The 17,137-nt window shown below is 41.4% G+C and overlaps 1 protein-coding gene across 3 annotated transcripts in view; it reads right to left on the bottom strand.

The window, feature by feature from the left end:
* Window positions 1-24: 24 nt before the first annotated feature.
* The window catches only part of rad17 (RAD17 checkpoint clamp loader component), a 42,840-nt gene continuing 25,727 nt past the window's right edge, over window positions 25-17,137 (bottom strand). The window contains exons 12-18 of one of the 3 annotated variants that reach the window (XM_059969416.1): window positions 15,064-15,149; window positions 14,676-14,765; window positions 12,157-12,303; window positions 10,940-11,060; window positions 8,359-8,416; window positions 6,627-6,919; window positions 25-723 (exon numbers count right to left, since the gene is read on the bottom strand). In XM_059969416.1, the coding sequence (XP_059825399.1) occupies window positions 6,658-6,919; window positions 8,359-8,416; window positions 10,940-11,060; window positions 12,157-12,303; window positions 14,676-14,765; window positions 15,064-15,149 (764 nt within the window). In that variant the 3' untranslated portion in view covers window positions 25-723; window positions 6,627-6,657. Of the gene's footprint in view, window positions 724-6,072; window positions 6,920-8,358; window positions 8,417-10,939; window positions 11,061-12,156; window positions 12,304-14,675; window positions 14,823-15,063; window positions 15,150-17,137 lie in introns of those variants that run through there. The other 2 variants (XM_059969414.1, XM_059969415.1) reach the window with 2 other exon arrangements.

Here is a 17,137-nt window from a genome sequence, read left to right as displayed (position 1 = left end):
GGCGAACGGCCCCTCACCTGTCCTCCTTTCCAGTCATGATGAGGGATCTCAGCCCAGAACGTCGACTGTTTATTTCTCTCCATTGATGCTACTTGCCCTGCTGAGTTCCTCCAGCGTTTTTTGTGGGTTGCTCAGGATTTCCCGCATCTGCTGAACTCTCTTTAGTGTTTAAAGACTAAAGAGTTGGAGTCTTATTACAGCAACCAGATTTTCAAATAATCACGCTGGGAAAGATACATAAAATAATCTTCAAACAGCCCAGTTTTATAAGAGGTTTCTATTGAAAGAGCTTTACAACAATTCTGCCGATGCATTTCTACTGTTAATGTTGGACAAAATACAAACGATGTAACATAACGATAATGATCTGGATGGGTGTAGGAGACCTACAGTACGGTGCAAAAGTCTTAAACGCATGTAACAAAATCTGTAAAGCAAAGACGTTTTCAAATATAATGGAATGAGAAATTTCCAAGTATCAAATAAATTACTATAAAGTGCAGTAAACAATAAAAAACTAAATCAAATCAATATTTTGTGTGATTTTTTGCCTTTAAAACTGCATCAGTTTTCTTAGGTACACTGTCGTGGTTTCATAAGAAAATCGGCTGGTAGGTTGATCCAATTATCCTGGAGAAGTTGTCACAGTTCGGCCGTCTCGCCTGCTTTCCAGGTAGTCCCGGACACGATGTTAAGACCTCGGCTCTGTGGAGACCGTGCCATCTGCAATCACATTAAAAGTCCATGGTTAGGCTCTACGGCAAACCATCAAAGCCACATCAGAGGCGGCGGAGAGAAGCAGTCACTGGCTTTGGCTCACGCGGAAATACCGTTCCTGGGCTCCAAGATAGCATCAAGAGAGTGGGAAGACACAACGGCGGGTGCCTCTGGGACGCCAGAAGTCATTGTCAAGCCCTAAGGAGATTTAATGGGTTAATCGATGGAACATCTCGGAAGGAGGATGCCCACTTGAAAAGCCCTGCGTGTCAACCCTGTGCCATTCCTAAAATCAAGGCAGTCTCCAGCAAAAGCTCATAACCCATTAGCACGAGGGATATTAATATCTTGTCCTGTGTTTTTATTGATTTTAGGGTGCCTAAGGCCTTTTGCACAGTACCGCAGTTTCTAAATTTTCAAAAGTCATGAAACTGAAAAAATAGTGAATGTTTTGCAAGAGCAAATTGGTAAACTAGCAGATAGATGCCAGTTGAGAATGAGGGTGTGCATTTGGTGGGTAGAATGTGGAAAGACAATCTAAATCGGTGGTCCAACTTTAAAGGGATGCCAGAACAGAAACAGGTATGTGGGGAGGGAGAAGACAGCAGAAAGGTTGCTAAGAAATCTACTGAACTCATTCTGGGGACCAGGTGCCAAAGACAGGCCATGCTCTTCTGAGTGGAGAAGAGATTTAACAGAACAATTGACAATCTATTTCTACTTGTAGAAGGATTAATGATCCACAGATACAAATTTGATGGCTGGTCATAAACCCAAGTATAATGTGAGAATTAATACAAGTTATAAAGTGGAATGCACTCAGCAAAAGGATGATGAAAGGGGATTCAACAGGAACTTTCAAAATTAACTAAATACTAAAATCGAAGACATTGTGGTACAGGTGTACAGTTGAAAAAGTTAAGATTCATGATTGTTTAACGTAATTTCATGTGCACAAGTGTAAAGGAGAACAAAATAATTGTTACTCCAGATCTGATGCAGCACTAAAAACACAAAAGATAAAGAACATAATAATAAAAACGATAGCTATATAACATAGCATGTATACATAAATTGACTGTATGCCCATAAAGTGATATTAGGCTGTCCAGAAGGTGACTGACAGGAAATAACAGTGTAGTGGGGAAGATAGTGGGTGGAAGCGTTGGTCAGCCTTACAACTTGGGGAAAGTAACTGTTTTTGTGTCTGGTGGTCCTGGTGTGGATGTTGTATAGCTTCCTCCCTGTTGGGAATGGAACAAACAGTCCACGAGCTGGGATGTTGCTGGCTCTTTTTTGGCACGTTTCGGTATATATGTCCTTGATGGCAGGTAGGCTGGTGCTGGTGATGCATCGGGCAGTTTTGACTTCCCGTTGTAGGGCCTTCTTGTCTGCTGTAGTACTGTTTCCATGCCAAGCAGTGTTGGGACGCTCCATACTGCGTATCTGTAGAATGACAGAAGTATGGATGTGCAAAGCCCAGCTCTTTTCAGTCTCCTCAGAAAGTGGAGGTGTTGTTGAGCTTGCAGGATGTGTTCATGTTCTGGGACCATGTAAGATTGTGTGAGATGTGCACTCTCGAGAGTTTGCCATTGATGCAAAGCAGGAGAGGGGGAGATTGAGCAACGTGAGTTCTCCTGAAGTCCATAACCATCTCCTTTGTCTTATTGACATTAAGGAAGAGGTTATTTTCCTGGCACCAGTCCTCGAGCTCTTCCACCTTCTCTCTGTAGGCCATCTCATCAGTGTTGGTAATGAGCCCCATCATCTGTCCTGTCATTGGCAAACTTGTCAATGTCATCACTTGGGTGTTTGGCTGTGCAGTCCAGTGTGAACAAAGTGTACAGCAATGGGCTCAGCACACAGCCCTTGGGGGGGAGCAGGGGAATCCAGGGTTTGGATAATGGGGAGCGAGGAGCGGTTATGCATCCTGACTAGCTGAGGTCTGTTCATTAGGAAGTCCAACATCTATTTGCATAGTGGTGTACTTAGACGGAGGAGTAGGAGTTTCTCCACCAAGGTCTTGGGACTAAAAGTGTTGAATGCCAAACTGAAATCCAGAAACGTGTGACATGTGAATTGTGACATGTGTCCTTGTTTCTAGGTGTGACAAGGCCAGGTGCATGGCATCTGTTGTAAAGCAGTCCTCTTGGTAAACTTATTAGTGAGTGGCAGGAATTATGTTTTTGATAGGCGCCATTATCAATTGCCCAAAGCAGTTCCTGCTGATTGCATCAGTGCCACCTGGTGGTTATTGTTTAGTCCTGAAGATACAGAGTTCATTGGTACAAAGATGATGGTGGCTGATTTGGGAACAGCAGCCTAGACGAGTGAAGATGTCTTTGACGTGTGATGAGATCTGAAGGATTATTCCAAAGTGGCCTGTTCCTTTAAACGAGAGAGAGAGGGAGCGAACAGCTTGTGTGCTATTTCAGCAGCAGGACGAGACAGAAAGTCTGTGAGTTGCCTGGGAAACTGAAAGGCGGAGCTATATGATAGACAGCTCGGGTTCCGCACTACGAAGATATATGCAAGGTCAGTGGACTTTTTAATCAGACACAACTCCAGAGGCAAAAAGGACACTGGTGAACTTTGTGTGCCCACGACAAGGGTGGGCTTTTTGCTCACAGTGTGGACAAAGGGGTGACCGGTGGGGAACTATCGGTGTGTTTAACCCTGGTCTAGGGCTGATAATTCCACCACAGAAGAGGGCACCCCCTTTTTGTGGTCACAGTCGGTGACTGTAAGCTTCGGGAGCAGGAGGACGACGTGGAGGATCAGCATCGGCATTTGGAAGATAAACCAATACTCTATCTCTCTCTCTCCAACTCTACTCAAACCAAAATTCCACTGATTACTTACTATCACCTAATCACCTGAGCTGGGCAAGCTTGGGAACATTATCTACTCACCTATATATATATATGCATATACTCTGCTAACCTGTTTACCTTATCTTGTTTTATATTACTTTACTCACGGAGTTACTAATAAAAGACTCCAGATGTGTCCATTTCTGCTGGTTCTTTTTAACCCGTTACGGGGTATATAACAGACGTCAGAGAGTTGATGTGCACACTCCCTGAGGACTCGGCCTGGGACTCTGCGGAGTTCTTCTCAAGTCTGCTGCTGTTACAGACAGTGAGAGGTGAGTAGCTTCCATAACATAAGTGCACACAAAAGTTGTTTGGAGCGTTATGGAGGGAGGTGTCACTGGTAAATTGATGCTGTTTTTCCTTGTGAGGTGATTCCTTTGATGCTCAGCCAGTCACCACGGATCGTTATCGGACAGCTGTTCCTGAATTTTTGTACACATGCAGTCTTTGCCCTCTTGATGCCTAAGGTGAGGATTCCCCTGGCTGCTCTGAGAGCTGTTCTGTCAGCGGACTTGAAGGCAGAGTCCTGGGCTTTCAGTAGGGAGTGCATAGAGTACAGAGGAAGAGTAAAGAGTCGTGGTAAAAGTAGAGTTTTATAGAGATATAAATTCACAGCACAGGTATAGAGTTGTATAGAGGTACTGTATCACGGTACAGGTAGGGTTGTACTGAGGGAGAGTCATGGTACAGGTAGGGTCGTACGGAGGGAGAGTCACGGTACGGGTAGGGTCGTACGGAGGGAGAGTCATGGTACAGGTAGAGTCATATGGAGGGAGGGTCACGGTACAGGTAGAGTCGTATGGAGGAAGAGTCATGGTACAGGTAGAGTCATATGGAGGGAGGGTCACGGTACAGGTAGAGTCGTACGGAGGAAGAGTCATGGTACAGTGTCGTATGGAGGGAGGGTCATGGTACAGGTGGAGTTGTATGGAGGGAGGGTCATGGTACAGGTAGAGTCGTATGGAGGGAGAGTCATGGTACAGGTAGGGTCGTATGGAGGGAGGGTCATGGTACAGGTAGGGTCGTATGGAGGGAGGGTCATGGTACAGGTGGAGTCGTATGGAGGGAGGGTCATGGTACAGGTAGAGTCGTATGGAGGGAGAGTCACGCTACAGGTAGGGTCGTATGGAGGGAGGGTCATGGTACAGGTAGGGTCATATGGAGGGAGGGTCACGCTACAGGTAGAGTCGTATGGAGGGAGAGTCACGCTACAGGTAGGGTCGTATGGAGGGAGGGTCATGGTACAGGTAGGGTCGTATGGAGGGAGAGTCACGCTACAGGTAGGGTCGTATGGAGGGAGGGTCATGGTACAGATAGGGTCGTATGGAGGGAGGGTCATGGTACAGGTAGAGTCGTATGTAGGAAGAGTCACAGTACAGGTAGAGTCATACGGAGGGAGGGTCATGGTACAGGTTGAGTCGTATGGAGGGAGAGTCATGGTACAGGTAGGGTCGTATGGAGGGAGAGTCATGGTACAGGTAGAGTTGCTGCTTCACAGCTCTGTAGCCCAGTCTGATTGTGCTGAGGTTACATTTCTCCCTGTGGCCCTCTAGTCTTCCTTTGGATGCTCTGGTTTCCTCCCAAAGACCAAAAACATGTGGGTTGTAAGATAATTTGACTACTACAATTACCTTAGGGGATGGTGGAAGAATCTAGCAGGCAGTTGATGGAAATGTGCATCCATATAGTTGGTTCTGTTTGTACACTGTCACCATGACTCTGAATTGAAGAGCTATGCTGATCGGCTGGGCAAACAGAATTAGCTGGATGTTCATTCAAAGGTAGGCACTCTTCTTCAGTGTTGTGTAATTGTAAGCATCTAAAATTCCTTTATCCAGATCAAAACCAAAATTTTGTTGTTGTGAAGAGTGTAGGCATAGCAATTCCAGATCTAGATATGTTCTAGATACGTGCAGGGGGTGAGATTAAATAGGAAAGACAGTTCAAGCACAATCCATGTCCTCAACAAAGCCAGCAGATCCAGCAAACTTCCAATCACATCTTCAAACCTAACCCTCTAGAACTTGCCCTGGCTCTGAATCAACACTGACACACCTTGATACCGAAGCTGTCGGGAACCACGGCGTATTTTATTCCTGTGCATTAGTTCCAGACTAGTTAATAATCTATGAAAACAACAACTTGATTTGATGTTATCATGTGATAGTACTGCCACCATTGGAAAGAGAAGACGGGTGGCCATCTGAAGATATTTACAATATTAATAATAATTTAAAGGTTTTGCTGAATACTTTGTGAGGAAGTATACGATGTAGATAATAATAAACTGTGAGAGAAGACTGAACTATTGAGAATGATCTTTGACAAAGATCTAAATAGCTATACAAATATAACAAAGCAAGCATGGCTGAGGTCATTAGAAGATGTAACTTGGAGTAATGTTCCTGCGTTCTACACTGAAACAAAATGTCAATCTGCTCAGAGCTGCTCATGACTAATTCAGGTATTAGGCTCAGGGTGCTGAAGAGGGACTTGATGCCCTTTTATTTTGTTCACCAGAAGCAATCTCAAATATAAATATAAATACTATTTATAACTGTTCCAATAACTTCATTTGCATATCTAAACTCTTAGAAAACGAAATGATTCAATTTTCCAACTTTTTATATAAACAGGCTCAATAAAAGCAAAGAAAAAAAAAACCATGCACAACACCGACAAAAATGATGAAAAGAAATTTGGCTTAAGTGTGAATATTTAGCGAAAGCATTTGATCAAGACTGATTCCTGTACAACAGGTAGATTCCTTTGGTACTGACGGAAATGGTTCTAATCAGCCCACTGAGGGGCTGTGCTGTCAGTAGATGTTAGTGAGCTATGGAGAAATTAAATGATGTCTGATGGTTCCAGAGTTTTGGACATGTTTATGTAAACATTATTTTCATGCTCAGAGTTATTCAAATACTCTTTTTTAGTTACTCTGGTTTCAGCAGCATTTTCATTTGCCAAAAAAAAGCTCCTGAACCATTATTTTATCAGAATTTCAATAATTAAAAATAAATATGCATCTACCCGTAAGTTAGTCCAGAAGAATACTTCTACATTAGTCACTATCATATTCCTCAATTATTAGCTCCTCATCCTCGAGAAAGGCTTGTGTTATGGTGGGTTGCGGCTGGCTGCTCGGCAGGTCCCCTCCACCAGGCTGTCCAGCAACACCTGCGGAGTACGTGGTCTGAGTCTCTTGTGTGGATGCTGCTGTCTGCTCATGTGTCACTAACGGCTGAGGCTGCCAACAGTCCTCTTCCTCGTGGCTGAGCTCCACAATACCAGGATCTTTATCCGTTAAAGCTTCCAATGCCGGCCTGAAAAATCCACAGTTAGTGTGACAAATGACGTTTGGAAACAAACTAGCTGACAGTAACACACACAAAATGCTGGAGGAACTCTGATTAAATGTACTTTGAAACTTTGAACCAATTGCTTTTCCCCTATCAAACACTGGAAGAAATGTGACAGTTCATATTTTGTGCCTTATGTCACACTTTCAGTCAAGTTTTCTCACTACTCACAGGGTTGGAATGTTCTATGAAACTCCAGGGAGTGAGTTATGAAATCTGAGCTTGCAGGTGCAACAAGAGCTCAGAAGGTAAATGACATGACAAATCAAGGGTGATGTGCAAGAGAGGGTTAGATTGATCTTAGCAGAGGTGAAACGTTGATAGAGTTGTTAGGAAGGCATATGGTGTGTTGGCCTTCAATAGTCAGGGGATTGAGTTCAAGAGCTGCGAGGTAATGTTGCAACTCTATAAAAGTCTGGTTAGACTACACTTGAATATTGTGTTCAGTTCTGATCGGCTCATTATAAGCTTTGGAGAAGGTGTAGAGGAGATTTACCAGGATGCTGCCTGGTTTAGAGAGCATGTCTTATGAAGGTATATTGAACGAGCGAGGGCTTTTCTCTTTTAAGTGAAAGAGGATAAAACGAGAATTAACAGAGACGGAAAAGATGATAAGAGGCATAGGATGAGTGGATGGCCAGAGATCTTTTCTCTGGAAATCACTATTACCGGGGGGTATAATTTTAAGGCGATTGTAGGAAATTGTAGGTAGGATATCAGATGCAAGTTTATTTACACAGACAGTGCGGGGTGCATGGAGCACATTGCCGGGGTGATGGTATAAAGGCAGATTCATTACGGACACTTAAAACTCTTAGATAGGCACGTGGATGATAGAAAAATGGAGGGCTACGTGAGAGGAAAGAGTTAGATTGATCTTAGAGTAGGTTTAAAGGTTGATAACAACATTATAGGCCAAAGGGTGTGTACTGTGACGTACTGCTCTGTGTTCCAATGTTTTCACTGGTAGTGACAGTTACAATTTTTAAAGATCGAGGAATTGAGAAGCACGGGGTTCTCACAGAGGAGTTAAAGCTGGGGGTAGATCAGTTATGATAACATTGTATGGTGGAGCGGACAAAGAGGGCCAGATGGCCAACACTTCTCTCTACTTTATGTTCCGTGTGCTCATCCATCGTCAGAACAAAAGTTTATATTAAACCAGCAACTGTAAAGAATAATGTCCTCCCATTATGAAGAATTAAACACAGGTTGTTATTATTTTTTAAAATCACTTTTTCCCCAATTTAAATCAGGTAAATAAAGTTTAAGGTTAACAACTATATCTCACACTCAAAGTTAATGACAATTTAAATTTCCCTAACTAGGAAGTGTAAACTAAGAACATTAACTTGTATGCAAGGCAGGATCAACTGTGATATTAGGAAACCATATGTACATACCTTGTAGAGTATCGCTTGAATGGAAAGCTTCCCACATCGTGAATAAAATTAATTTGTGCTGTACATGAACATAAATCAGAAAAATTTATAGATGCTGTTCAGATGAAAATGCAACTTTAAAAACTTCCTACTTGAATAATTTTGTTTCCCACTGAAGCCTGTTGTTGTATTCTCTGAAAGGACCAGGGCTGGACTTGGACAGCAATGTTGTGCTGTTGGGCACTTGGCACAGGGAACATTACCGGTGCCAGAACAGTCTATGCAAAGGGGATCGACATGCTAACAGCACGCAGACAGTCTGTTTGTTAGGAGGACATCAGGTTTAGCCACCACATTGCCAACCATTTTGCTGCAACTCCCTACCACATACCGAAGAACCAAAATTTAAAGTTTAAAAACTTAACCATGTGCAGGATTGCAAGAGGCTGCAGAGGATTGTGGACTCAGCCAGCTCTATCATGTGCACAACCCTCCCCACCATTGAGGACAGGATTAAGAGACCATTTACAACCCTCACCATCCATAAGACATAGGAGGTGACTCAGGCCATTCAGCCTATCAAATCTGCTCTGCCATTTCGTCATAGCTAATTTATTATCCATCTCAATCCCATTCTCCTGCATTCTCCCTGTAACCTTTGACACCCTTACTGATCACAAACCTATCAACTTCCCAATATACCCAATGACTTCGCCTCAGCAGCTGTCTGTGACAATGACTTACACAGATTCACCACCTTCGGGCGAAAGAAATTCCTCCTCATTTGTGTTCTAAAGGGACGTCCTTGTATTCTGATCCTGTACCCTCTGGTCCTAGATTCCCCAGTATAGGAAACATCCTCTCCAAGTCCACTCTATCCAGGCCTTTCAATATTCAATAGGTTTCAGTGACATCCCCCTCATTCTTCTAAACTCCAGCGAGTACAGGTCCAGGGCCATCAAACGCTCCTCAAGCATTAACCCTTTTCTCATTATTACCAGAAGTAGTACAGGAGCCTGAAGACCCACATTCAACATTTGAGGAATGGCTTCTTCTCCTGCACCACCAGATTTCTTCATTACTATTGCATTATTCCACTTTTGACCTTTATTTTTAAACTTAATAGTATTTTTTGACTCTTACGGTACTGCTGTTGCAAAACAATAAAATTTCACAACATATCAGTGAGAATAAACCTGACTGATTCATCAAATACAAAGTTATTTTAGGTTACTTGAGAAAAGATAGTCATCTTCACAGTGAACAGATTATTTTCTGAGAGTTTGAGGAAGTTAGAAAATGAATCTTCCAAAGACTCTACAACCTGCTTTAGAAATCAGAATCATGTTTATTATCACCGGCATGTGACGTGAAATTTGTTAACTTAGCAGCAGCAGTTCAATGCAATACATAATATAGATGAGGAAAAAAACAATAAATAAAAATAATAATAATAAATAAGTAAATCAATTACAATATACATATATTGAATAGATTAAAAAATGTGCAAATATTAAAAAAGTGAGGTACTCTCCAAGGGTTCAATGTCCACTTAGGAGTCAGATGGCAGAGGGGAAGAAGCTGTTCTTGAATCAGGCTCCTGTACCTCCTACCTGATGGTAACAGTGAGAAGGGCATGCCCTGGGTGCTGGAAGTCCTTATCATTAGTGCTTCTACCATACAGGCATCCACCACCGTTATTCACAATATGCTTTCTATTTGATGAATAGAAATATCACCACACTGTTTTCTGACTTACTCCATGGCTTTATGGAGGGCAGAGATCGAAATTAGTAAAATCTGTAGCTCCACATCAATATTTGCCATGGTAGCGTAATGGCTAGCACAAAGCCATGACAGCTCGGGGCATTGGATTTCAGAGTTCGATCCCAGCATCCTGTGTCAGGAGCTTGTACATCCTCCCTGTGGAATGTGGGGATTTCCTCCGCGTGCTCCGGTCTCTTCCCACAGTCCAAAGGAGTACTGGGTCACTGTAAATAGTTCCATGAATAGGCTAGGGTTAAATTGATGGGTTGCTGGCAGCAGGTCTTAAAGGGCCAACTCGGTGCTATATCCAAATAAATAAAAAATAAATTTGGCAGCCCAATGCATGGTTTACTTGCACAAGGATAGAATGTTTCCAGTCTAAGTCCACTTAAAATGATCTGAACTGCATGCAAATTCCAAGTTGAATATAAAGCCAGGGAAGAGCAACACTATCTAAAATATACATGTGCTTGTGCAGCTGAAGACTGTGTTTTGCAAGCTATGGGTTATGATGAAAATAAAATTTATACTTTTCCTCTGGTAGTAGAGGCAGATACCTTAAGGCGATTTCAGGGACTTTTAAGATAGGCATATGGATGAAAGAAAAGGAAGGGAAGGGTTAGGTTGATCTTAGAATAGATTCAAGGGTACACAAGCATTGTGGGCTGAAGAACTTTTATTGTGCTGTCATGTTCTATGTCCTTAAATGCACATATAATATGTAGCGCCAAATACTGATTTGCACTATTTTGCTACGCACTATTGTATCAACCTTCTATGAAATTATATGCTACAACTGGAAAAAAACTCATCCTGTTAACATTTTTCATCTTACCTTGATTTCTCATAGGGTTTGTCAGTAGTGCTAGGTACGGTAATAACTCAGTCTGAAGGCAAACTGGGGCTAAACAAAAGTTTGAGAAGAAACCTTTGGTGGCAAGACAATTTTCTTTATACTGAAACAACAAAGAAAAGAATTTTGGTTTTAATTACCATTTCTATTCACGTACAATATAAACAATCATAACCAAGAATTCACTGAAAGGATTATCTGCACCAAGTCTCTCAGGTACATTAATGTCCAGGAAAATTAAGCTGATGTTTCCAGCAAGCCAAATGTAAGAGCTAGACAACTTCGAGAAACCAACAATGCCAATGTCCTGACCCTTTGTTGGAGATATCACTTTTGGATTAGAGAGCATGTTCTATGATGATAGGTTGAGTGAACTGGGTTTTTCTCTCTGAAGCAATGGAGGGAAGATGAGAACTGACTTGATAGAGGCATACAAGATAATAAGAGGCATAGACAGAGTGGACAGCCAGAGATATTTTCCCAGGGTGGAAATGGCTAATACAAGCAGGCATAACTTTAAGGTGACTGGAGGAAAGTATACAGGGAGGATGTGAGAGGTAAGTTTCTTTTTAAAACGCAGTTTTATCTGGGTGGGTGCATGAAATGCCCTGCCAGGCTGCTGGTAGGAGATACTTTGGGGGCATTTAAGAAACTTTTAGATAGGCTCATGAATGATAGAAAAATGGAGGGTTATGTAGGAGGGAAGGGTTAGATTGATCTTAGAGTAGGTTAAAAGGTCAGCACAACATTGTGAGCTGAAGGGCCTGTACTGTGCTGTAGTATTCTATGGTCTTATAACAGCATAATGTCACAAATGCAAACCAACAGATTTAGCATCTACAGTGAAATACATTGTTTGGGTTAATGACCAATACCACCTAAGGATGTGCTGGGAGCAGACCACAAGTGTCGTTACCCATTCCGACACCAACGTGGCATGCCCAAGAAGCTTGGCAGAACAACAAAGAACATAATAAGCAACAAAAGAACTCAGCAAAACAAGCTCTGTGCTCCTTGCCAGCAAACCGCCACCACCCATTCACCCACACACACAGTTCTCCAACCTCAAACACCCAACTTCAGCAGTTAGAATTCATTAGTACAAGCCCAATGCTAAGCTATACTAGGTTGATCAGATTCTGTTAAACTGTAACCAGAATGCTAGCTGAATTTATCAGTCAAACCAGTTCTGCCCGTACCTTTTTGTTTATTGATAGCCACTGTGGTTTGTGCAAAGGTTTGAAACCAGCTCCTCCTTTACAATTAGCCCAAGCTCGAGCTCTGTTGGCATGAATCAGCCCTCTGGTCGCCACAGACGCACTATATTTCCACATAGTTGAACGATGCTAAGGAAGTCATAGAACCAGATATATAAGACGTTTGTCAAACTCACTATAAGATTTAGTTTGAACAGTCCTATACTCATAAAATTTAATCTGTGTGAAAATTAGAATGCTGTAGAATTTCATATATTGCCCAACCCAAAGAGGTTGTGTTCCAAAGTCGTCTCATCCCGCAAAACCTGGGCTTCAGAAGTGGACATAATGCTTCAGCCAGGGATTAAATAGTACTCGGGAGACACAGGAGAATGTAATTGCTGGAATCGGTGGAGTTTCCACCCAAAACGACTACAGTTGGGCAAACTAGAAGGCAGGGTACAGGGTGAATGACAGGATTCTTAGCATTGTAGAGGAACAGAGGAATCTTATTTATTTATTGAGATACAGCGCAGAATAAGCCCTTTGACACGCACCGCCCAGCACCCCCTGATTTAATCATTGTCATTGTTTTGAACTGTGGGAGGAAACCGGAGTACCCAAAGGAAACCCATGTAGTCACAGGGAAACGTACAAACTCTTTACAGGTAGCAGCGGCAACTGAACCTGCGTCGCTGGTATGCTAACCACCACGCTACTGTGCCACACTGCCAGGTATGGTGGTATAGATAGATACATTAGGGAGATTTAAGAGACTCTTAGATAAGCACATGGATAAATGTAAAATGGAGGGCTATGTAGGAGGGAATGTTTAGATTGATAGAGTAGGTTAAAAGGTTGGCACAACATCATGGCCCTAAGGGCCTTATACTGTTGTACTGTTCTATGTTGTATGTTAATTCCTTTCCTGCCACAGATGCTGCTCAGCCCACTGGGGTTTCTCCAGCAGACTGTTTGTTGGTGTTAACCAGTACTTTGCTGGATTCAGGATAATTTTCTGGATCTTGTTCCCTGTGCCAAGATTCTAGAGTCCCAGACATTTTGTAAGTTGTTGTGTTAAACAGTCCTGCTCTGGTCAAAAACATCTATTCAATTTTAGGGTTCTTTTTATCACCCACAACAATTAGAATAGAAATATCAGCCGAACTGTAGGAAGTGTATTCAGCCACATGGTCACTCAAGCCTACCCTGCCATTTGATAAGGTCATGGTAATCTCGATCCCAGATTCCTGCTTACCTCCAGCAGCTTCTCCTCATCCTACTCATCAGGAATCTTTGCCTTAAGAATATTCAAATTCTCTGTCTCCTTTGAGGAAGAGTTCCAAAAACTTATGAAGTACTTCAAAAAGAATTGTTCATATTTGTTTACATTCCAGAGCCTATCTTTAATGTATCAGGAATGGGTTCAGGGACACTGTGAAAACTACTGAATGAACCATTTTGGTTCAAGAAGGAGAAGCAAACTTTCTGTGACAAATTAAACAAACGATGATTGACTTGATTTAATACAAACAATGGTGAATACCAGCCGGCATGGTTTTAAAGTAATTGGGGGAAAGTATATGGGGACATGTCAGAAGTAGGTTATTTTTGTTTTTACACAGAGAGCGGTGAGTAGGTGGAACCCCTGCCAGCGGTGAAAGCAGATAGGTCAGCAACATTTAACAGACTCTTAGATAAGCACACAGATAGAGAAATGGAGGGTTATGTGGGAGGGAAAGGTTAGATTGATCTTGGAGGAAGTTAAAAGTTCAGCCCAACATTGTGGGCTGAAGGGCCTGTACTGTTCAATGTTCTAATCCCACTATTTTATTATCATATAACAACATCTTGGAATTATTCTTTTCGCAGAGTGGATATAAGTATTGGAATTTTAGAGCAAAATCAATTCAAGATTCATTTTAAAAATGACCATAATGATAAGAAAGGACATTGTTTCCTGGACTGAAATGAACACAATTCAGAAAACAATTTTAATTAACAGGTCATGGAAGGTCCTATTTATTTATTCATTCTGAGATGCATTGCAAACCGCTTCATCCACCAACTCCGATTTAATTTAATCATGGGACAATTTTTTTTGACAATAACAAACCTACTAATCGGTACATAGTACATCTTTGGACTCTGGGAGGAAACCCACACATTCCACTGCCAGAACCTACAGACTCCTTACAGATAACATTAGAATTGAACTCCGACCTCTGATGTCCCGAGGTGTAATAGCATTACACTAAGAACATGGTTGACAGTTTTTAAAAAGTAGAAACAGATTTCTTTCATTACCGATGGCAATAAATAAACGGGCAAATGCAAAGCCACTCCCTCATCTCTCACCCGTCACTCTCTCAGGGCATTAGAACTGATTCATGGGCAACCAAGCACTTTTGAATTGTAGCTGTGGTTGTAACGTAACAGTGCAGCACTTGCCTACCAGCTACACAAGAGCCTGGCTCATGAATCAGGGTATGATTACCAGTTATACGACGTTTGTTACTTACACTCCAATCTACTGTTAGGAAGTCCGCATCACTTAGGTAGTCACTAGCACGCACTATGTCATCTATGTCACTGAAGAAATCAACATAATTCTGGTGGAGGTAAAGATTAAACAACTCCTCAGACATATGTGAATTTTCAATTACCTCCTGAAATACAAATAAAACATAAAAATCATTAAACATGATGTGTTACTTTTATTCTGCCCTTGCAGTAACTGGCCCTACGACACGGCCAGCAGGCAGGAACTTCACCCTGAATGCCACCACAAAACTGATGAGACCACTGATATGGTGAAGAAATTAATCCTCAAATATTGGAAGATAGAATCAACACTAGAATATATGACACATCCTTCTCCTTCATGTTTGTGATGAAGATCATTCTTACCTCTGGATTGACCAAAAGCGGATCCCTCTCATGCTCAGATAAATGAGCTGGTAATGGATTCAAATGCATGCCACTGGATGGCTCTCCTTCAAAAGAAAATTAAAGTTGGTCAATTTTAAATCACAACATTAGACTGAAAAATCTACTTCACTGCTGAAAAAGTTTGAATAAATCTCAGCGATCTACAGGAGATGATTTTTGTGGTGGCTTCAAACACATACTGTCATTCAGAATCGGACATAGAATCAGGTTTAATATCACTAGCATGTGTCATGAAATTTGTTAACTTAGCGGCTGCAATATAATGCAACTCATCATAAACATGAAATATTGAATTACAGTAAATATATATATAATAGTTAAATTAAGATAAATAGCACAAAAAACAGAAAAAAAATCGTATTCATTTTAATTTCATCTGATTTTCACTTTTTCCCTATAGCTAAACATGCTATTTCATGTTTTTCATACAACAAAACAAGGACATAATTTTAAGGTAATTGGAAGAAATTTTAGAGGGAATGTCAGAGGTAAGTTTTTCTTTTATACACACATACACAGAGTAAAGAATGCATGGAATGTGCTGCCAAGGAGACAGTAAAGCCAGATATGTTAGGAACATTGAAGAAACTATTAGACAGGCACATGGAAGATAGGAAAATGGAGGGCTATGTACAAGGGAAGGGCTAGATTGACCTTAGAGTAGGTTGAAAGGTCGACACATCATGGGCTGAAGTACGTTTATGGTTCTGCAATGTTCTATATTCTGAAATCCCCATTCTCAATGCCTTTCGCCAGCTACAGTGGTGCAAGGAAGTTCGTGAACCCTGTAGAATTTTCTCTATTTCTGCATAAATATGACCTAAAATGTGATCAGATCTTCATGTCAGTCCTAAAACTGGATAAAGAGAACCCAATTAAATAAATAACATAAAACAATTATATTTCCTCATTCATTTATTGAGAAAAATGCAGATACTGGAAATTCAAACAACACACACAAAATGCTGGTGGAACACAGCAGGCCAGGCAGCATCTATAGGGAGAAGCACTTATGTATTTGCTGGAGAAAAGGATCAGGATTTATACTGATTAACAAAGTTAAGCAATATATCAATAATAATAAGAAAAAATAAAGTGTTAATTTTTTTTTAAAGAAAAAAGGAAAAAAAAAGAACTATTTCTTCAAGTCTTTTGCTGTTACTCTTGGGTTCTTTATCACCTCCTTCAACATTGCACGTTGTGCTCTTGGTGTGATCTTTGCAGGTTGCCCACTCCTAAGGAGAGTAGCAACAGTATGTTTGCTCCAGTATGTAGCAGAGTTTGCTCAATTCGTAGACTGACGAACATTCAGGTCTTTAGAAATGCTTTTGTAGCCTTTTCCAGCTTCATGCATCTCCATAATTCTTCTTCTAAGGTCCTCTGAAAGTTGTTTTGATCAAGGCGTGGTGCAGATAAACAGATCTTTCTTGAGAAGAGCCGGCTCTGTCAGTAACCTGACTTTGTGTCTTTTTTATAAGGCAGGGCACTTCTACAGCCCAAACCTCCTATCTCTTTTACAGAAGGCATTATCCTAGAGGTTCACATACTTTTTCCAACAAATACATGTAATATTGGATCATATGTTGTGTTATTTATTTAATTGGGTCCTCTTTATCTAGTTTTAGGGGTTACAGTAAGGTCCAATCACATTTTAGGCCATATTAATAAAGAAATGAAGAAAATTCTACAGGGTTCACGAACTTTCAGCCACCACTGTCTGGTCAGCAATGCTCCAATTTCAAACTAACATTGCATCTTCAAGTTCCTGTATCAGCAAGTTAGATATCTGAGATCCCCTTCAGCCCTGTAATACACCAACGTCTCAGCTCTCCATGCCACCTTCTCATCCATTGATCCACTAAATCCACTGTCTTGGTCTGTACATCTGAAATCCATTGTCACTTCACCTTTCCCTAAATACACTCCACAAAGTCAAAACTTAACTATTTTCTTGAATTGGTCTACCTTCATCTTCCTTTCCCCCCTTAAGTTCCTCGCTAAAATCTTTTAACCACATCTCCACTCCTTTCAA

Source organism: Hypanus sabinus, chromosome 5, assembly GCF_030144855.1.
Source record: "Hypanus sabinus isolate sHypSab1 chromosome 5, sHypSab1.hap1, whole genome shotgun sequence".
Classification (NCBI taxonomy): Eukaryota; Metazoa; Chordata; class Chondrichthyes; order Myliobatiformes; family Dasyatidae; genus Hypanus; species Hypanus sabinus.
This window is presented reverse-complemented; position numbering and strand designations above follow the sequence as displayed.